The sequence below is a fragment of the Rousettus aegyptiacus genome, unplaced genomic scaffold (assembly GCF_014176215.1).
Source record: "Rousettus aegyptiacus isolate mRouAeg1 unplaced genomic scaffold, mRouAeg1.p scaffold_m13_p_4, whole genome shotgun sequence".
NCBI classification, from domain to species: domain Eukaryota; kingdom Metazoa; phylum Chordata; class Mammalia; order Chiroptera; family Pteropodidae; genus Rousettus; species Rousettus aegyptiacus.
Genome location: NW_023416307.1, coordinates 69,935,218 through 69,953,280, shown reverse-complemented (window position 1 = coordinate 69,953,280; position 18,063 = coordinate 69,935,218). Strand labels below are relative to the sequence as shown.

General features: G+C 34.9%; 1 protein-coding gene across 11 annotated transcripts in view; it reads right to left on the bottom strand.

The window, feature by feature from the left end:
* The window catches only part of LOC107510804 (ABI family member 3 binding protein), a 221,433-nt gene that overhangs the window by 46,954 nt on the left and 156,416 nt on the right, over positions 1-18,063 (bottom strand). For 8 of the 11 annotated variants that reach the window (XM_016144711.2, XM_036218492.1, XM_016144713.2 and 5 more), the window contains 8 exons: positions 17,764-17,844; positions 17,273-17,320; positions 14,293-14,367; positions 10,507-10,581; positions 4,468-4,527; positions 3,867-3,914; positions 3,008-3,088; positions 811-888 (listed from right to left, as the gene is read on the bottom strand). In XM_016144711.2, the coding sequence (XP_016000197.2) occupies positions 811-888; positions 3,008-3,088; positions 3,867-3,914; positions 4,468-4,527; positions 10,507-10,581; positions 14,293-14,367; positions 17,273-17,320; positions 17,764-17,844 (546 nt within the window). The remainder of the gene's footprint in view (positions 1-810; positions 889-3,007; positions 3,089-3,866; positions 3,915-4,467; positions 4,528-10,506; positions 10,582-14,292; positions 14,368-17,272; positions 17,321-17,763; positions 17,845-18,063) is intronic. The other 3 variants (XM_016144712.2, XM_016144715.2, XM_036218493.1) reach the window with 3 other exon arrangements.

Sequence of the window (18,063 nt, the reverse complement as noted above, 5' to 3'; positions counted from 1 at the left end):
AATTGAATAAATATACAAGAACTATCCTCTGTCATAGTATTCTCAGTCACATTTATTAAAAATAAATACAGTTCTATTTATAAACTGTATACCATAAAATTAGGCTTCTTTCATTGTTATCAATTCCTCTTATTATTTCAAACTTCTTCCACTAAAATTTCCTCCTAAATTATAACTGACAATGAGTAAAGTAAATTTTTCTCCCAATTCCTTTTAAAAAGTTTGCTTTTGTTTTTAGGCTTTCTCCTATATGAAAGAGGTAAAGATGGAAAAAATGAGTCATTTAGAAAAAACACAAGTGTAGAGGAAATCCACAACTGATATTAACCCAAGTAAATTATAAAAATACCCTTCTGAGAGCACAAAGATGAGGTGAGTTTGTATAGGTGAGTTAACATCCCAAAAAGTAGGAAAGAAAAAATAAAAGAAGTAAATTCCAGAGAGAACTTCCCTGGATGTTTAAATATTAAGTCACCTTTAAAAAATGATTTTTCTTGTTACTAGTTTCCTTCTTCAGGCCATAATAAAAGTCAGTTGAAGAATAAAAATGGGAGCTTTTATTGCTAGTTATCTGCATAATATGGTTGACCATACACTTAAAAGCAAATCCCTAACTCGAAAACTTATCTTCCCTACATTCAACTGATGGTTATATGGATATTAATATTTGGCAGATATCCTGTACCTACGAAATGAAAAAAATCAAGTGATTCACTGTGATGAAAAATTACATTCTGAAAAGAAAATATCTTTCCTAATTAAAAATGAAGAAGGAAAAGTTACTATCCAGAGGTAGAGAAATAGTATTACCCTGAGTTGTCTTTGCCAATTCAGTTGTTTGTGGAATCTCAGTTGTGAAGGGCTCTTGGGTAAATTGGTCTGTTTCTGCTGGGGGGAAAACACAGTAAGTTGGCTTGCTTTAATAATTATCATTATGAATATATCAAAAACTTCACTTTTCTGCCCCAAGCGATAATGAAAGGATAAATTGCATTTATAATTATGCCCAGTAATCATACTAATTCAAAGTTCATGGCACATTTTAATAACTCTCATTTATCATATTTTTTTTGTCTTCTTGCACAGTTATTTTAATGACTGTTATAAGGATTTCCAAAAGTTTTTATCTCGGGATCATCGTTTCATGATCCTGGTGGTAGCTGCACTTGGATGTGCCACCTAACTGCCTTCATGTCTCCTCTCTATTCCATAAATTCCACAAGTTATTTAGGTGAGCTGGAAAAGAAATAGATCAGATGAAATGATATGTATTTACACTATATGTGAATAAATATTCTTCCACTTTCCTCATGTGAAAAGCAAAGTTTATGTTTACTGACATACTGATACATTTTTCTTGACCAAAAAAAGAAGTATGACAATAGATCTGCTCTTAAAATTATCCTGAAATCATTAAAGATGAGGCATATATAGAAAATTATGTTAACTTTGCCATATACCAGATCCAAAGAAATACTTGGTGCAAATAATATATTGTCATCTTTTTTTTTTTCTACTCTGCTTTATATATAATATGGATTTGGCTCATAAGAGAGGTACCTTAGATAAATGGTGGGTGATGGTTCTTGTTTCAATAAACCAAGATTCTTTTTTTTTTTTTTTTAAAAAGGGAGTGGAGATTAGACAATTAGCATACCTGCTGGCAGTGGTTCTTGAAAGTACTTTTGACTTCACCCTCATGGGTGATATCGACTTTGTGGGCCAAGAGATGAATATTTGGTAATCAAGGTATATTTGCTCAGTTTAAAATTTTTTCCTTCAGAAAGGAACTCATTTAAACATGTGGTCAGTAACTACATTTCAGCAGATACACACAAAAGATGAGTTTATTTGAAAAGGAATGAAGGGAGGAAAACAGGGCTACCAATTTAAACATAGCCATGTGCAATGTAGCATGGACAGGGCAGAGAAGCCAAAATCACTAGCTGGGAACTTTTGTATTCCAGTTCATTTTCAGCCACGAGTCAGGCAAACGGGTTTCCCACAAAGAACACATTGGTGCCGAACTCCTGGAAAGCATGGCCAGCTTATCCTAAACAGCTGTCCTGACTTGTCCAACCTTGTTTCTCCAGGCATTGTACCTGCTCAGCAGATTAATTTGGCCATCATTCTCTACTCTGTGCCTCTTTCCCATCTGTCTTTAACCTGAAGAGAGGTTAAAGATGCGGAAGATCTCTTTAACTCTCAAATTGAAGACTCAGTATAAATGTCACCTCCTCTGTGAAGCCTTCTCTGATACCTGAGGTAGGTTGTTTGTTTGGCATGTTGCTCATTTCTCTATCGCAGCATTGTAAAGTACAAAACTGGGATGAATCCCAGGGGTTCTGGTGACTGAGTGTGTGGGTTCCAATTTGACTCTAATGTTAGCTGTGTGACTTGGCCAAAATTTTAAATTACTTTATGCCTCAATTTCCTAATCTATAAAATGGGGCAAGTGATAGAAACTACCTCACAAAGTTGTTATGTGGCTCAAATTAAAAAATACAGGAAGCGCACTGGCTGGCACTGAGAAAGCACCACTATCACTAAATCCTGTCTTCGTGTTAGATGGTGAGCTCTGCAGGGTAAGGACTCACCTTTAAAAGAATTTTATTGGGAAACTCTCATTATTTAGCTTTGCGCTTAGTACCCATAAAATAATCAGTAAATACTAGGTGAAATTTTTCTTCTCAAATGCAGTTTCAACACAGAAAAAGCAACAAAAAATATAGCATTGACACACTTTGGGGTACATTATTCTTTATAGAAACTTGAAATTTTGTCAAGATGTTTTAAAACATTCTCATTTTATATTTAAAAGCACCTTATAGGACAAATATACAATTAATGTAAAAGAATCAAGGGAAATGGAGATTCTGTAAAACAGTAAAAAGAGACCCTCTATTGTTTGGAAACAGCCCATGAACACAATGTACATATGGCTACTTTAAGGGCAGCCCCAGGAAGGGAAGTCCGCACTGGACAGACACATCAAAACAAAATTTACCCAGAGTGGTTTGTAGTTCCTCTTGAACAGGACTTGGTGAAATCATAGGAATCAAAGGGCTGCCTCGGGTCTCTAAAGGAGCTGCAAAAGACAGGTACCAAGGTTGTCAATCTCTAGTTTCAAAAGTCAGAACCAGGCCAGAATGATACACCTTCATTTGAAATAGGAAAAAGAAAACTTTGAGTCATGGAGAAGAAAGTGTGCACAGAACCTTTAGGAAAATGACTGGAATGTTAGAATGATGGTTCTCAACTGTTTTGTTTTTTCCCCACCAGAGTAGATAATAAATGACATTCGATGTTAGACACACTCCGTAACCATACCTGGTTAAGGTGGGGAATGTGTTAGACATGGCCTTGGGTCGGTCAGCTGTAACTCTCCCACCCAAGAGAGCACATAGGATTACAAAATGAATGAGAATATCATCATGGCAGCAATCATCTGAAGTCTGCTCATTTATTTTTAAAAACAAACAATTGGCAAATTTTAATATATTGACCAATATTAATAATTATTTTCCAGCACCTTTCACAACTTGCTAGTATGTTGTAGCACTGCAGCTGAGAACCAGTAAGCCAGCAAGATGGGCACCAGTAAGGTGGAATCACTTTGACCACAAAGATAAATGAGGTAGGTGATGGACATGGTAGGGAGCTGTCTTAAGTTGGTCTTCAGAGCAAAGCTTTTACAACAGTGAAACCATTACTTTTCTTTTTTGGAAAGAGTAATATTAATGAGAATGAAATGATGAAATGATTTGAGAAGAGATGATGCTTCAATATGATCATTTGAGAAAGACCTGCATCCTGATAGTAGCAAAGAAAATAATTAGAGTTGGTCAGTATGGAAAAATCATTACCTATTGTTGTCTGTGGTAGGTCAATTCTAAAGGTAACAGGCTGCAGAACTAGGCCAAAAGCAAACCAAAGAAACATATATATGAGAATTACTACCTGAAGAAATAAAAATAGTTTGTGCTTCTACATGCATCCATTTGAACATCTAAACATTCTCTAATAACCGTAATCCATATGAAGAAATTCTATACAGTAGATGCCACCCAGGGAACTTCATTTAGCTAAAACCTTAAAGTTTGCATTCGCTGTCACTTTGAGGAAATTTTTGAGTAGGCCTCTACATGTTTTACTTATAGTACATCCATAGCTGGAATGTAGTTTTATTTACACTTTGAAAGAAAGTGAAAATGGTTGGCTCAGTTAATAGTTATTTCTTATAATTTTAGCATAATCTTCTGTGCAACAAACACACTTTTAGGAAAAATCAGCTAATTATACACTCTTTCCTCATGTTAACTGGGGAAAAAATTTCAAACAGATTGTATACCTATAATTTTCTCCAAACTTTCACATCACAATCATTAAAAATATATATTTACCTCAAGATTTTTTTTTTTTTGAAAAATATACTCCCTAATTGGGAAAATTATTTAATTCATTTACCAGGTTCGCTCTGAGAGACTTCGGAATCTGGTTTATGGGGAAGGAGCACATCTCTTGGAACTGAAAGAAAAAGATTAGAAAACACTGTGTACTATGACACACCTGGAGTGAAATGACCCATAGATATAAAATCCTGAAAAGCATGAATGAAGCAAAGATACTTTCACAGTGGCTAAAGAGCAAAGCTGAGACGACTGTTCTTTTCAAAAAGGAAAAATGTCATTGTGTAGGTAAGGGTCTAGTGGCTGTAAAACAGAGTTGGTCACAGTTCATTTTGAAGCCTTCTTTGAGGAAAACAAATAAAAAGGGGAGGGGGATAACAAATTAATTAAACACAAGCTAGGTCTCCCTCAAGTTGTCTTCAAAACAGATTTTGCTTCAAGTGGTTAGGTGCCATTTGATAGTCATGCTAAAATTCTACTGATAGTAATAAATATGTTATCTTCAAATACATAAATGGCCTACAAGTTGAGGGAAACAGCAAGAAAGGCAAAATTCTGGAATATCTGAGTAGAATGAAGTTTTATTTGAAAAGACACTAACAGTTATTATGGGGAAAAAGAGAGTAAAAGGAATCAGCTGCTCATTAGAAGCTACCACATGTAAAGTTGATAAAAGTGCTTGTTACATAGTGAATGCTAGGTCAGTGTTGCCATCTTGTCTTTCTTAGTGTTATGGCTTCCAGTTTATTGGGTGTCAGGGCCTCCCGACATATGAAAATATGAAAACAAAGGACAAAAATGTCAGCAAAACAATAAACCTACTAATATTCAGTCCCTGATATCGAGTATATTTTTAATGTCTGTGACCGGTCTATTTTGGCAAAATAAAGCAGTAGGCTGTGAATTTGATATTTAATTTCTCACTGGGGAAAATACCAGGGTGATTGTCCTATTGTTAACACTAGATTTCAAAGAGAAAGATAATGTACCCCTTTGACTCTGTCTCCCCACAAGAAGATCCTTCTCAGTCCTACTCTTTCATTGAAAGTTTTCCTACCACAATGAAGATTTTATAAATTTCAGAGTCCCTTCAGTGGGCAGTGTTATTTTCTCACATCTTACATGATGCTGGGGGGGGGGGGGGCGGGCGCAGAAAAAAACCTAGAATTCACGCCAGAACTCTGTTTTAGAGAAAGATGAAGAAAACTTCTGTACCATGACATGGTTAAACACCACTTTAACATTAGTGTAGGGATAGATTACATAACACAGACATTCTCTTTTTACTGCTTTTAGGGGCTCACATTTAACTTGCATATCATGTGTGTTCTTAGTCTATGCTATCAAGCACCAGTGAAATTGCAGTTGTGGAATTTGGTACATTGAAAAGAGACTTGACTCAATTAGAACTTCTATGAGTTAAAAGGTAACATCCAGGGGAACTTGACAATCTGAATTTTTTTTGAAGGAAAAAGGTAACTTCAAAAAGAACAGTGGTTGACAAAGTTAGAGAAAACTCATCATAGTAGTGAACATTCCACCTTTGCTATGTAGAATTTTTGGGGATTCAAATGGTAAAATATGAGAAATTTCCAGTTGCAAATCACACTAAGTGTTTGGAGGGTAAAGGAGCAGGCACTTTGATTTGGCTTTGAGAAGGTCATGACCAGAGAAAGCGGCCTATAGTTTATAAATACCTTAATTGGTTACAGTGCTAGACTATACAAAGAGGATCTGGGATTAAGGAAAGGAGAAACAGAAGAAATGTGCTACCAATAAATCCACCATGCTGTAAATACATTACTTGCTGCCTGCTTTAGTTGACTGAGGAATTTAGCTGGGGTAATGTGGATTCCTGCTGCTGCAATTGGCACTTTTTAACCATGAAGTGATGATTTAATAAACTGCCATAGCAGGTCTTTTAAAGCAGCTAAAATCAGTGGAAAAAGAAATAGAAACATTCACAGGGAAGGGTTATGAATCATTCTCTTACTTGGTCAACTGCAGCTCCAAGAAATGCAAGTTTTTTTCTTTTCCCTATGTGGCATGTCTCCGTGTATTAAATTAAATAAGAGCATGATTCCTAAAACCCAAATCTTCCATGCTGGGGGAACTTAATGTAAATAATGGCAGTTTTCTGGAAAGGCACTTTTGATTTCCTTATAAGAATATTTACTATTATCATATTTTAGACTCAATTATATTAACCAACTTACCACTTATATTAACTAACTAATCAAATTATCTTTTTGAATCAAAGGCACCACTCCAAGGAAAAATTCAGCTGATACAAGACAATTTTGTGTGGAAATATCCAATATGGACAAATGTAAATGAATGTGCACAAATGTTTTGCCAGAGTAGATGAGAAAATCGGTGTTTTATTCTCTGATAGAGATGGTAAAATATGAAGTCTGCAATAAGGCTACATTGGGCTACCAAGAGACTGATTCTCTTAGCAAAGTAATGCACATAGACTACACATCCTTTCACTTCCAGAGACTCTAATCTTTTATTCTAACCTTGCACCCTTAGGTCCAGCCTGAGAGAAAGCAGATCTTTTGCCCTTTTGGAGGCCACTTTCTGAGCTTCTCCTGTGCTCTCAGACCACCCTCCCTTTCATCTCCTCTAAGACCTTCTATTTTTCATTATTTTTATTTTCTTATATTTTTCTCCATTAGTCCTTATCTCCATTAGTCCTTATTATCCAGAAGTTGCTTTCTCTATGTCTATAAAACAGCTCACGTGCTCAAAAATTCTAAAAATAATAATCATTTTCTTTACATGGCTTCCCCTTTAAACCATCCCTTCTTTTGCTCTCATTCTTTAAATCAAAGAACTATATCTGCCTTCACTTCCTGTTCTCTCAATTGTCTCTTCTCATACTCTGTGGTCTGGCTTCCACTTCACTGATCTGCAACCACGGATCCATAATGTCATATCCATAGTTTTAAAGACCAAACTGCTCTGAAACTGATAGTGTTTCTTTTAAACTCATTTGACAGCAAAACTGGACTAGAATTGACCTAAAGCTATTTAATTTTTATGTATTCTGTGTAATATAACTATTCATATTTTTCACTGCGGACTTATTAATATGTTTGTAATCAGTGGCATATGTGCTATTTCACTTTAAAATCTGAAAGGTGCTGATTTTTGAAGTATCAGCCTAGGGGCTTTCGGATACAGGCTTGTAGATGTACACTTTCAACTCTAGGAGCTATTCTGACCCCTATCCACCTCATTGCCATCGCTGACCACTCTTCCCTGCTTCATCTCCTGAGTCCCTCATTCCTGATACTCTCTTGTCTTTTTTTTTTTTGACAGAAGCTTCTGCTAGCTCCTCTTCCTCTATTTACTCCTTAAATATAACTGTGTGCTTTGACCACTGACTTCTTGTCCAGATGACATTATCCAGGAGAAGTCTATACTTTCTCCTGGATAATGTCATCTGCTCACAAGATTTAAGAACCATCTATATGTAGACAGGTGATTTCCAAATCTACATCCCAAATCTTGACTTCTGTTTAGAAATGCAGACATACACTTCATCCACCAGTTAGATATTCCCATTTAAAAGTCCAACTGGCCCTCCGAACCTAGCACGTACAAACACAAGCCTGTGTTCCCTGCCTTAGTGGCATTACCATCCATCATTTGCCGTAGCTAGAAGCAACAGTGTCATCCTTCTCTCCATAACATTATTCAGTCACTGTTTGGGTCCTAGCAATTCCATCTCTAAAGGCATGTCAGCATTATTCTTTTATTTCCTAACTATAAAAATGCTGCAAATTAGAATTTACCAAAGAGAGTAGTTACCCAGAACATATGTGAGGATTGGATAGTTTGCAGAAATCTAGATTTTCTTCCTGGTTTTCTCCCAGTGGCTGAATTCTACCCAAATACTTGTGGGCCAGAAGGGTAACCACAAAGCCAGAACAGCCCTTGGTGTAGAAACAGATTTACAAAGAAGGCACAGCTCTGTTGAACCAAGCATCAAGGTGAGTCCTTTGCTCTGAATTTAAAACCATTCGTCCAAGGCAAATCCAAAGAAAAGCTATTTCTATTTTAATTCTGGACATGGCAATGTGAACTCAGTTTGCCTAGATTCCTCATTAAATGTTGTAGATAATTCAACTAAGTGGCTAGAAGAGAGTTTCTAAAGGCCTAACTGGATAAGACCTGTGTTATGGCTAAGAATCTATAAAATGGAAGAACTGTACAGTGAATCTTAGACTGATTTACTTGATCCAGGTCTAAAAATTCAACTTTGCTACTTCTGATAAATTTTGAGATAAATGTGATAAAACATAACTCTGTCCTGATTTCAGCACTATATTTTACGTTTCCAGAATTTTACAGAGCATCTATTTCTCTAGGATATCTGTTCATAAAGAATATACATGTAATTTACCTTCTGCTTTTGGGAATATAACCCTCAGGAACCAGTAAACAAGCCCTTGGGTTCATCAGGACAGAAACCTGAGCCTTGGTGCGAACCAGAAACAGTTTGAATACAACAGAATCCAGTCTGTTTGAACACTTACGAGAAAGCTAAAATGTAGTAATAGTGGCCTTATGATAATTCCTGTAGACACTGCATCACACCCCTATAGCAACAGAGAACCCCTGATGAGTATGTATGATGGTGGGACCAACACCAGAGTTAGAGACAGAATTCTAACTGAACATCTGGAACTAGAGAGTCAAAAGAATAAACCCAGTGGAGGCTCCAGGGGGAGCATTTGTGCTGTTGTTCCATTGCTCAAACTTATCAGTTAGAACTTCTGTGAAAAACAAGGTGTTGATGGAATTAAGGCAATTATTAGCCATTTAAAAAGAAGAAAAAAAGTTTAACTATTAGATGAAATCATTTAATGAGATTAAGTCAAATTAGGACCAACAATATTCCTTTCTCTAATGAAAAGTGAATAAAATCACTCTGTAATGACTCAATTTCTATTACTTTGTGTGTGTGTGTGTGTGCAGTTGAAAATAAGAAATCAATATTTTCCAAGTGAGAAGATCAGTTTTTTTCTTATTTGGCATTAATAATATTGGCTGTTGGTTTAGTGACATAAATTTAAATTCTAGACTTCAGGGTAAAGGAGCCTCTTCCTAGCCTACCACCACCTGCAACAACCTAATTATCTCATAGCAGCAATAACACCCTCCCTTTCACAATCTGGAAAATACTTTAGCAAGTGAATTCAGACTTGCTTCCAAAATGCCATCATTGCAAGCTATAGAAATATTTTTGGTTTTGGGAATATTCTACACACTTCTAGAAGCACTAGGAATTTATAATAATTGGACTTTTTTTTTTTTTTTTTTTTAAGAGAGAAAAACATAGTATTTCCCAGATTCTCTAGTTAAAGGTGAGCTTGGTTTGGTTTATTATAGAACTTTAGCTAACAGTGCTTCCTAAGGTCACTTGAAGACCTAGAGCATTGGTGGCGAGACCCAGAAAATGTCTGGGTCCTTGAAGTCCCCACTCTGTCTACTCCCACAAATATGAGATTATTCCCCCTATAAATGGACAGAAGGCCTCAGATGATAGGCAAGATATAGATTTGTAGCTAAAGAAGTCATTTTTTTGTGAAGCACATTTCTTAACCCAAGCTATTGTTCCATTTAACTGATAAAATAGAATTTGACAAGAAAAAAACCTCACTGCTGGATAGTGTAAAATTCGTAAACCTTCTAAATCCACCCAAAAAGTTAAACATCATTTCCTCTGTTATTAAAAACATCATTTTATCATTTTTGTGAGAAAATTCTGAATTCTTTATCTTATTTCAGCAGAATATTTGAGCATCATATAGTAGCATTGGTAAGTTTTTTTTATATATATCAGAAAATAAAAGAAAATTTAATTCTAAAGAAATTTTCTATTCTTGGCATAAATGTCTGTCTTTTGAGTCTATCAATAACTTACTATGTGAGCAATTAGATAACTTTTATGAGAACTTTGAAATGATCCCAACATGGTATCTGAACATACGTGAAATATTGACTTCGCATCCATCAGCTTTCATGTTTTATTGTACCAGAGTGAAACAATGAATTTGGCTCAAATACGAAATAAAGCATTTACCAGGTAGAGTATATGGCACTTCTGGCCTTGGTGACATTTTTGGCTTTGAGGTGACACGCTGAGAAACCTTAGGCACTGAAAGAGAGAACTCGAATCATTTGGTTTCAGCATTTCCCATTCATGCTTAACACATAAGCTATGACGAGGTGTAGGCCTGACCACAGATTTAAAAAAAGTATTGAAATGAGAGTTAGAAAAAAATAAACCTTAAGCTCTAAAAATAGATCGGTTACATTCCAGATACTTTTAGAAAAATGAAACCTGAGAAACTGAAAAATTTGACTAAGCATAAGGGTAAGATGGAAAATTTTTTGAAACCTTCATTTCAGAAGAGATTAGTAATCAATGCAAAAATGCTCTTTTTTTTTTCTGGATGTTTGCTTGACTTCTCCTTTACACAACCCCCTACCTCCCAACACACACATATAGCAGGACTTTCTTTGAAGATGAGTTCAGTAAAGTCAGAGTAGAAGTCCATGAAGCATGGATGAGAAACTTAAATTCAGATCAGGCAATGGCAGAAAGGGAAGTGAGCATGGAATGGAATGGAGTGGGTGGGCTTGCATTCTACTCCCCCTGCAATTCTTAGGCCCCAAATAAACCTTTAAAGGAACATGTTCACAAACTAAAATTCTTTGCACAACTGTTCATTTAAAGTAACAGGTGCTAATGTAATGGATACTGGGGGGGGGGGGAGTCTAATTTATTTATGGCTCGTTTCATAATTTCAAAAATGCTTTCATAAAGATTATACCCTTTGGTTCTCACCATAATGCTGGGAGGAAGGAATTATCAGCTTCACTTTAAAGGCTTGGGTTGGTGACTATCTGCCTGAGCTTACATAGTTGTTAATTACCAAAGACAAGACTTGAACTGGATACTGAGGCCCAGACACCACCCCCAGGTCCAAGCACCTGTGCTGTCTATCTCCCAATTGTGCAGGTCACATTTTAATTTGTTTCTCATTTTCTAGAGTTGAAATAATAAGCCTGTCTGAACTCAAGGGTGGTCGTGAAAATTAAATGTGAAATGTCAAAACGATGTGAAAACTATATTACTATAATTTTTTTTTCTTTCCTAGAACATTATTACATAGTTGACACTGACGGATCTGAGTATATTCTAATTTTCACAGTGTTTGCTTCTACAAAAATGAGGAGCACCTGTAGTTTGGATAGTTATAAGATTTCTAGGTATGAAATAAATAATGGGATTGTTAAATATTACCTATGAATAAAGAAATTCAAAAATCAAACTTTTAATAACAAAATATCCTTGATGATTTGATCCAAATCTTTATCCCACTTTGCCCTCAAATTCCAAATAAAATTTAAATCTTGCCATCAAATTTATAAATACAGTTTAAATATAAATAAGAAAGTAGCATGCCCATTTACAGAATTTCATTCTGAAAAAAGTAGTTGAGCATACTGTGTCGCACTTTAAGTTGCGCACACTATTAGATTATCGACAATAATAATTTGCGTTTGGTTTTGTACATATGAACAGAATATTCTCCCACCCAAATAAACTTTTGAAGTTCATTTTACTCACTTTTTTAAGAGGAATGATTAGAATGTATTTTGCTTTTCGTGATTCATTTCCCAAATCATTCCCTTGCATTAAGTAGCACTGGCAAAGCCAGAAGTATTTGGGTTTCAGCTACTTTCCATGGGAGATGCTAGTGGGCTGGGGGTTGCTGAAGCTGGCACAGAATCAGGAGGCTCTCTTGTTAGTTAGGCAGCGGTCCAGGGTTTCAGAGTCAAAGTGGAATGCATTGAACATGTGCATCTATCCATTCTGAAGCTGCCTATCTTGTGGAGGAAGGTTGGCTAAAGGTCTAAATTAAGCAAATTCAAAACTCTGAATATAGTATATTAATGGGAATTTAGAGTAAGCTACTGATTTACTATTGTCTTTTTGTAAGTAGAGCACAGCTCTAAAAGAAAATTATGTTACTTCCTTGTTACTTCATATCTCTTTTACTATGTAAAATTCCACTAACCAGAAATCTATATACTCAATATCTTTATTCCCAGCACTTCTTATTTTTCATTCTTTCTCTTATTTTCCAACATTCGTTTTCTTACTTTCTTATTTATTTCCATTTCTCCATTCTCTGCTACTTTTGTTCTAAACTTTATATTAAAAATTTGAGAGCATCATTACATGATTTTATCTGCTGAATTTTTTTAAGTTAAGAGTTTAGTTTCCTATCCACGGATTTAATATATTCGCTCCCCCCAACTGTATTCATTAATCATTACTTATTCACTAATCATTGTTTTCCCAGTATCTCTTATATAGTAATGTTTCACATGTATTTATTGTTATTATTTTAAAATTCTCCTATCAAGGAATTGTTGCCTTGGTACCTTCATATACTTATATATCATACTCATTTTCATAACAAAGTTTTAGCAAAGCACATCAATGCAGATTTAAAATCATTAGTTAGATGCAGAACATAGAACTGTCTTTTAAGGAATTTCTTTTTAAAGAAAAAATAGGAAAAATTTATCTCAGAATCAAATATTATAGACCATGCCCAAATCTAGTGTTTTCTTTCAGTAGGGATACAGAGATATGCTTAAAGGATTTGTGGTGAGAATTTAGAATGCCTACCTGGATCAAGCAGAATTTTGTTGCTGCTAATATTTTCCATTCCCCGGACCATTAGTGATAGTGAAGCTTCCTTGGCTAATAAATTAGCTTCCTTGGCTAATAAATTAGCTTCCTTGGCTAATAAATTAGTAGGTGCACCTCATATACTTTTTTGGAATTAGATCATGTATAAATTATAAATTTAAGTCTAGGTGATTGCCTTAGACTATAACTTCCTTGTCCACAGAAGGATTCAATTTTGTTTCATATCCCTAGTGTCTAGCACATTGCCTGGTACATGGTCAGCGTGCAATAAATCTTTGTTGAGTGACTAACTGATTAAATAAATTAGTTAAGCAATCACTTAAGACTCAACGGTCAATATAATTGAAATTAAGAGAGAAAAGAGACAGGAGATCAGCTGAATAATGACAACAGACTAGACATGACTGGGTAGATGCTTCGAGCAGGTACAAATGCTAGATTGTACCACGTAGAGACCGGATGAGGGAGAGAAGTAAAAATTAGGTGTGAAATACTGAGGACCTGCCATGGTGTAAATGAGAAATGGAAAGGATGAAAGACAATAAGCTCTCTTTGAAGTTTATGGTAGTTCAAAATGGGGATCTGCTGAGGTAGTTGGAAAAATTAGACAAGAATTTGGTTAAGAAGTTAGGGTTAGAGTTAATTATTCAATAAGAGCTTCTTGAACAGAATAAAAAATAGTTGATAATGACTCTTGCTTGGGTCCTTATCAAAATTTCACAGCAGAACAATCAAAGTAACATTGTAATCATTATTTTATAACACATGTTATATGTGTGTATATATATCTTCATGACATTAATGTTAAATAAAATCTACTGAAAGGTAAAAATAAAATAGGGGATTGGCAAGAGGAGGCACATTCAAGACCTACAGAAGGGGTAGGAATACTCAAGCTGGGAGAAGCAAGGGAAGTAGGCGGGCCACTCCAAAATAATGTAATAATAGGGAAGCTTTCTGGAATAAGCTATTTCAATAATACACTTTTTGATAAAGTCTAAAAGTAAAAGTAAATATTTATTATGTTTCAAAGGAAGACTTGTTTCACAAGGATTAAAAACTCACCTTGCTATAATTCGGCAGAATTACTCCACTAACATCAAACTCTTCAGGCCAGAATATAAAATATGTATTTACCTGGCTGTGTTTGTGGGACTCTTGGACGTGGAGATGTTTTTGGTTTGGACGGAGTGCGCGGTGTCTGCTTGGGAGCTAAAAGAAAGGACATAAGGTTTGGCGCCTTTAGGTTCCCCAAGAATCACAGCACCTAAGCCTCTAGTCTCTCAGAGATGTCTGTTGAGTGACTGAAGACCTAAATACACAGCAATTAGTGCAATTAAGCTCTCAACAAGTATAGGAAGATAATTTTCTTATAACAGAAAACAAAACAATAGACAATATTAAGTGATATCCAAGCTATTCAGGTGGTGAATGAAACTGTTGGAATACCAGAACTATTTACTTCCAATATCTTTTAAATAGGTTAAAAATAAATTTCATAATAACAAAAATTCAACCTTATAAGTTTTTATCAGATTATCTCAGCATATTTTCAAGTGCAAATAGATACAATTTATCCTAAAAGAAGTTGGTGTGTTATATTCCAAATACACATAGAAAATGAATGGGTTTTAATAGGAAGTACTAATGGAAAAAAATCAATCTTATTAAACAAAATGTAATTTTTATTGATTATTTTGAGGAGAAGTTGAATATAAATTGAAAGGATGCATTACTGAAAAAAGCTATTCCTTAGCTGGGTGATTCTCAAAGAAGTTTAGGACTTCTTTCAGTGTGAAAACCAATTGTTTCTTGACCAAGAAAATAAAAAGTATATCCTGCTGGAGAAAATGAATTATCAAATGCAAGTTTGCAGCTTGTGGAAACACCTCATTTGGTTGCACTAGTGTTTGGGATAAGAAATACAATAATAATAATTTAAGAAAAACAGAATGTTTTCAAGGTCACAAAGTTTCAGGATTGCTGAAAATAAGAGTTGTTAGATCCTAGAAGTTTCTAAAGAGTCTGCAGTGACTTCCTCCGATACTAAATCAAAACATATAAGGCATTCAATGGTTTTGGCAGAATCTTCTCACCTGTTGAAAGATGAAAACCAAGATATATTGGAGGTTACATTGGTTTAGGAGCCTAGAACCTAGAAATATAGAGCTCTCTGCTAATCCAAGGGTCTAAAGCCTCAGGTTCTCCATCAAAAGTTACAGGATTTTTAAGTCCTTCACTTCTAAAATTCTGATTCTAGCATTTCTTTCAGTCTAATGACTTCCTGACTCTCGACTTCTTTGCCTGCTGAGGTTCTTACTGATAAACTATTTGCTTTCTCCAGTGTGTAGAAAGACCATCTGCACATCATGAGGCAAGTCCATAAAGTGATTCAGAAAGAGATAAGAATTACTAATAGTAGTCATAATTAAATACTTCAATAATATTATACCTATCCAAAACAATAAGCTTTGAAAACTTAGAGATAACTGACACAGATTCAGTTAATACAGCCAAAGTGGAAATTTGGTAAAAATTAAACTCTAGAGTTTAATAGGTAACATTTAATAGGATATTTCAGAAGATAATGAGTAAAATTAATATCTATATCTCCTTTGGAAATAGAGCCATATACAAAAGTTCAATAGCAATCAAAACACAAGTGTGGACTTATTTACAATAAACTCCTGTTCCAAGAGAGCCTATAGATATTGAGATGATTTTTCCTTGTAAGAAGTACATTTAGTTATCCATGTTGGTTTGTTTTTCTTCACTTCAAACTCCACCATCAAGTAAACTTCTATGACTTGCCAAAGAAACTGGTTTGATTTCAGTTTCTCTTATTTGTATGCTGTGAAATGGCCAAACCACTGCAGGAAGGACTGGAAAGAAGTAAAGGACTTGAACAATGACAAAGTGACCGGCCAGTTATACCTTTTCATGTGGACTGTGCAGTGAAACCTGTTTCTGTTAATCTCAAATAAATGTCTAATATCTTAAAATACTTTTTATATAACCAAAGAACTTGTAAAACTATTCGAGATGATAAAGTATTTAAAGTTAGTATATTTATTTTAAACGGAATATAAATGTTTGTTCCCAGAAAAACTACTATTTTTTATGTTAAGCACTTGCACAGTAGCTGAGAAATGTTTTTCAGCCATTCCAAAGAATATCCACAATGATGCCACGTGACTGGCTACAGATAATGGATAAAAGAAGAAATGGGGCATCAAAGACTGTGAGCATGATGATTAAGTTGGAACTTCTAATGTCAAGCAGTGTCCATACTGTCTTTCCAATCTCACATTCTGTAAACAGTCATCTCGAAATACAAACTAATGTATTTACTTCATTTGATCTGACGCTCATCTGGGCTGGATGGGATTACAGTTTGAGAAGGCAGAGGTGATGCTCCTATAGTAACTGAATGAGAATACCCTGGGTTTCCAAGTAGATTTTTAAAACAATAAAGAAAATTGCAAATCTGCAGCAAAATAGCATGTCTCCTTCATAATGCACTTAGTTTAAAAATTGTTCAGAGATTCTAGGTTACAAAATAATTTCAAAGTAAACAATATCTTTACTTTTTAAATTCTCATTCCACACTATTACCCCTTCGACAATTCCATAAAGATATATTCAATAGTTATTATAAAAGGAAAAACAAAGTAATAAAAAAGCATTAAAGTATTCAAGAAGCATTGACTTTCATTTAAATAATGGAGAAAAAATCAAACATGTAAATGAATGTGATGGAATGAATGTTAATGGAAAATATCTTGCTAGGCAGAAAGTATGAATGGATCATTATACAAAAATATTATCTGAAATATTCAACAAAACATCAAGCTGGCAGAATATGCAATGTTAAGAAAAAGATGCTTCAGATTCAATAGTTTTGCTGACTTAAGAAGAGAAAGAGACCAGGCCTAGATACAAAACTGAATGGTAGAAGTGACTTCATGGACAATGGTTATGAATAGAAGCACCTAGAAAGAAAATTAACTGCCATGACAAAGAATGACGTTGCAACACGAATTCACAATGGGAGAGAACCTGAGGTTCTCAGATGATGGTGAAAATGAGGACAAAAGCTGCTGATGTATGTCATTACCTAGTGTGGTCTCAGGTGGTTCAGACACATTTGTAATAGATTCCACAACTGTATCAAAACAAAGGAGAACAACTTTTCAAAAATTGTAAGATATTAAGCTACAAATATTTCTTTACTATTAACATACTTCATTCTCTTAAGAATTTGCATCATATTTTTACCATAAGACGACTGGATTTAGACAAGAAAAAAAGAGAACCAAGAGGGAAATCCTAGTCTATAATACTAATCCTCCAACTAATATTTGTTTTAATTGTCATTAACTAGACGTTAAATGTTATGCCTCAATATTTAGACACTGTAGAGAAACCGAAATTTATTTCTATATTTGTAAAATCAATTATCATTTTAAGAATCCAAGAATTCTGGAAGCTATAGCTCTTCAAATCTATTCAATTGTAGAGCAAGCGCCAGAGCTTGAACATTCATGTGCCGCGGATATAAGACACTAATTAAAAATTTGTTGAGTAAATGAATCAAAGCATGAAAACCTTTACTGCCTTCAGTCTTTGGCTCCTCTGGTCTGAGTGGTGCTTTGGCAGTGGGGTAAACATAATCTGTTTCGGCTGATGCTAAGGAGGAAACGGGGAATGTCTGGTTAGTGGAGGGCAGCCCATGGCACTTTGTAATAGAACACTGTTTAATTTGAAAACAAAGATTAGTCATCTTAAGTAGATACATTCATGAGAATAAATAACATTTAGATGGATTATGATGATGACTACAATTTAAAATGGCAGAAACGAAGGCAGGAAATAAAGGCAATGTGCTATGTGGAAAAACTCTCTAAC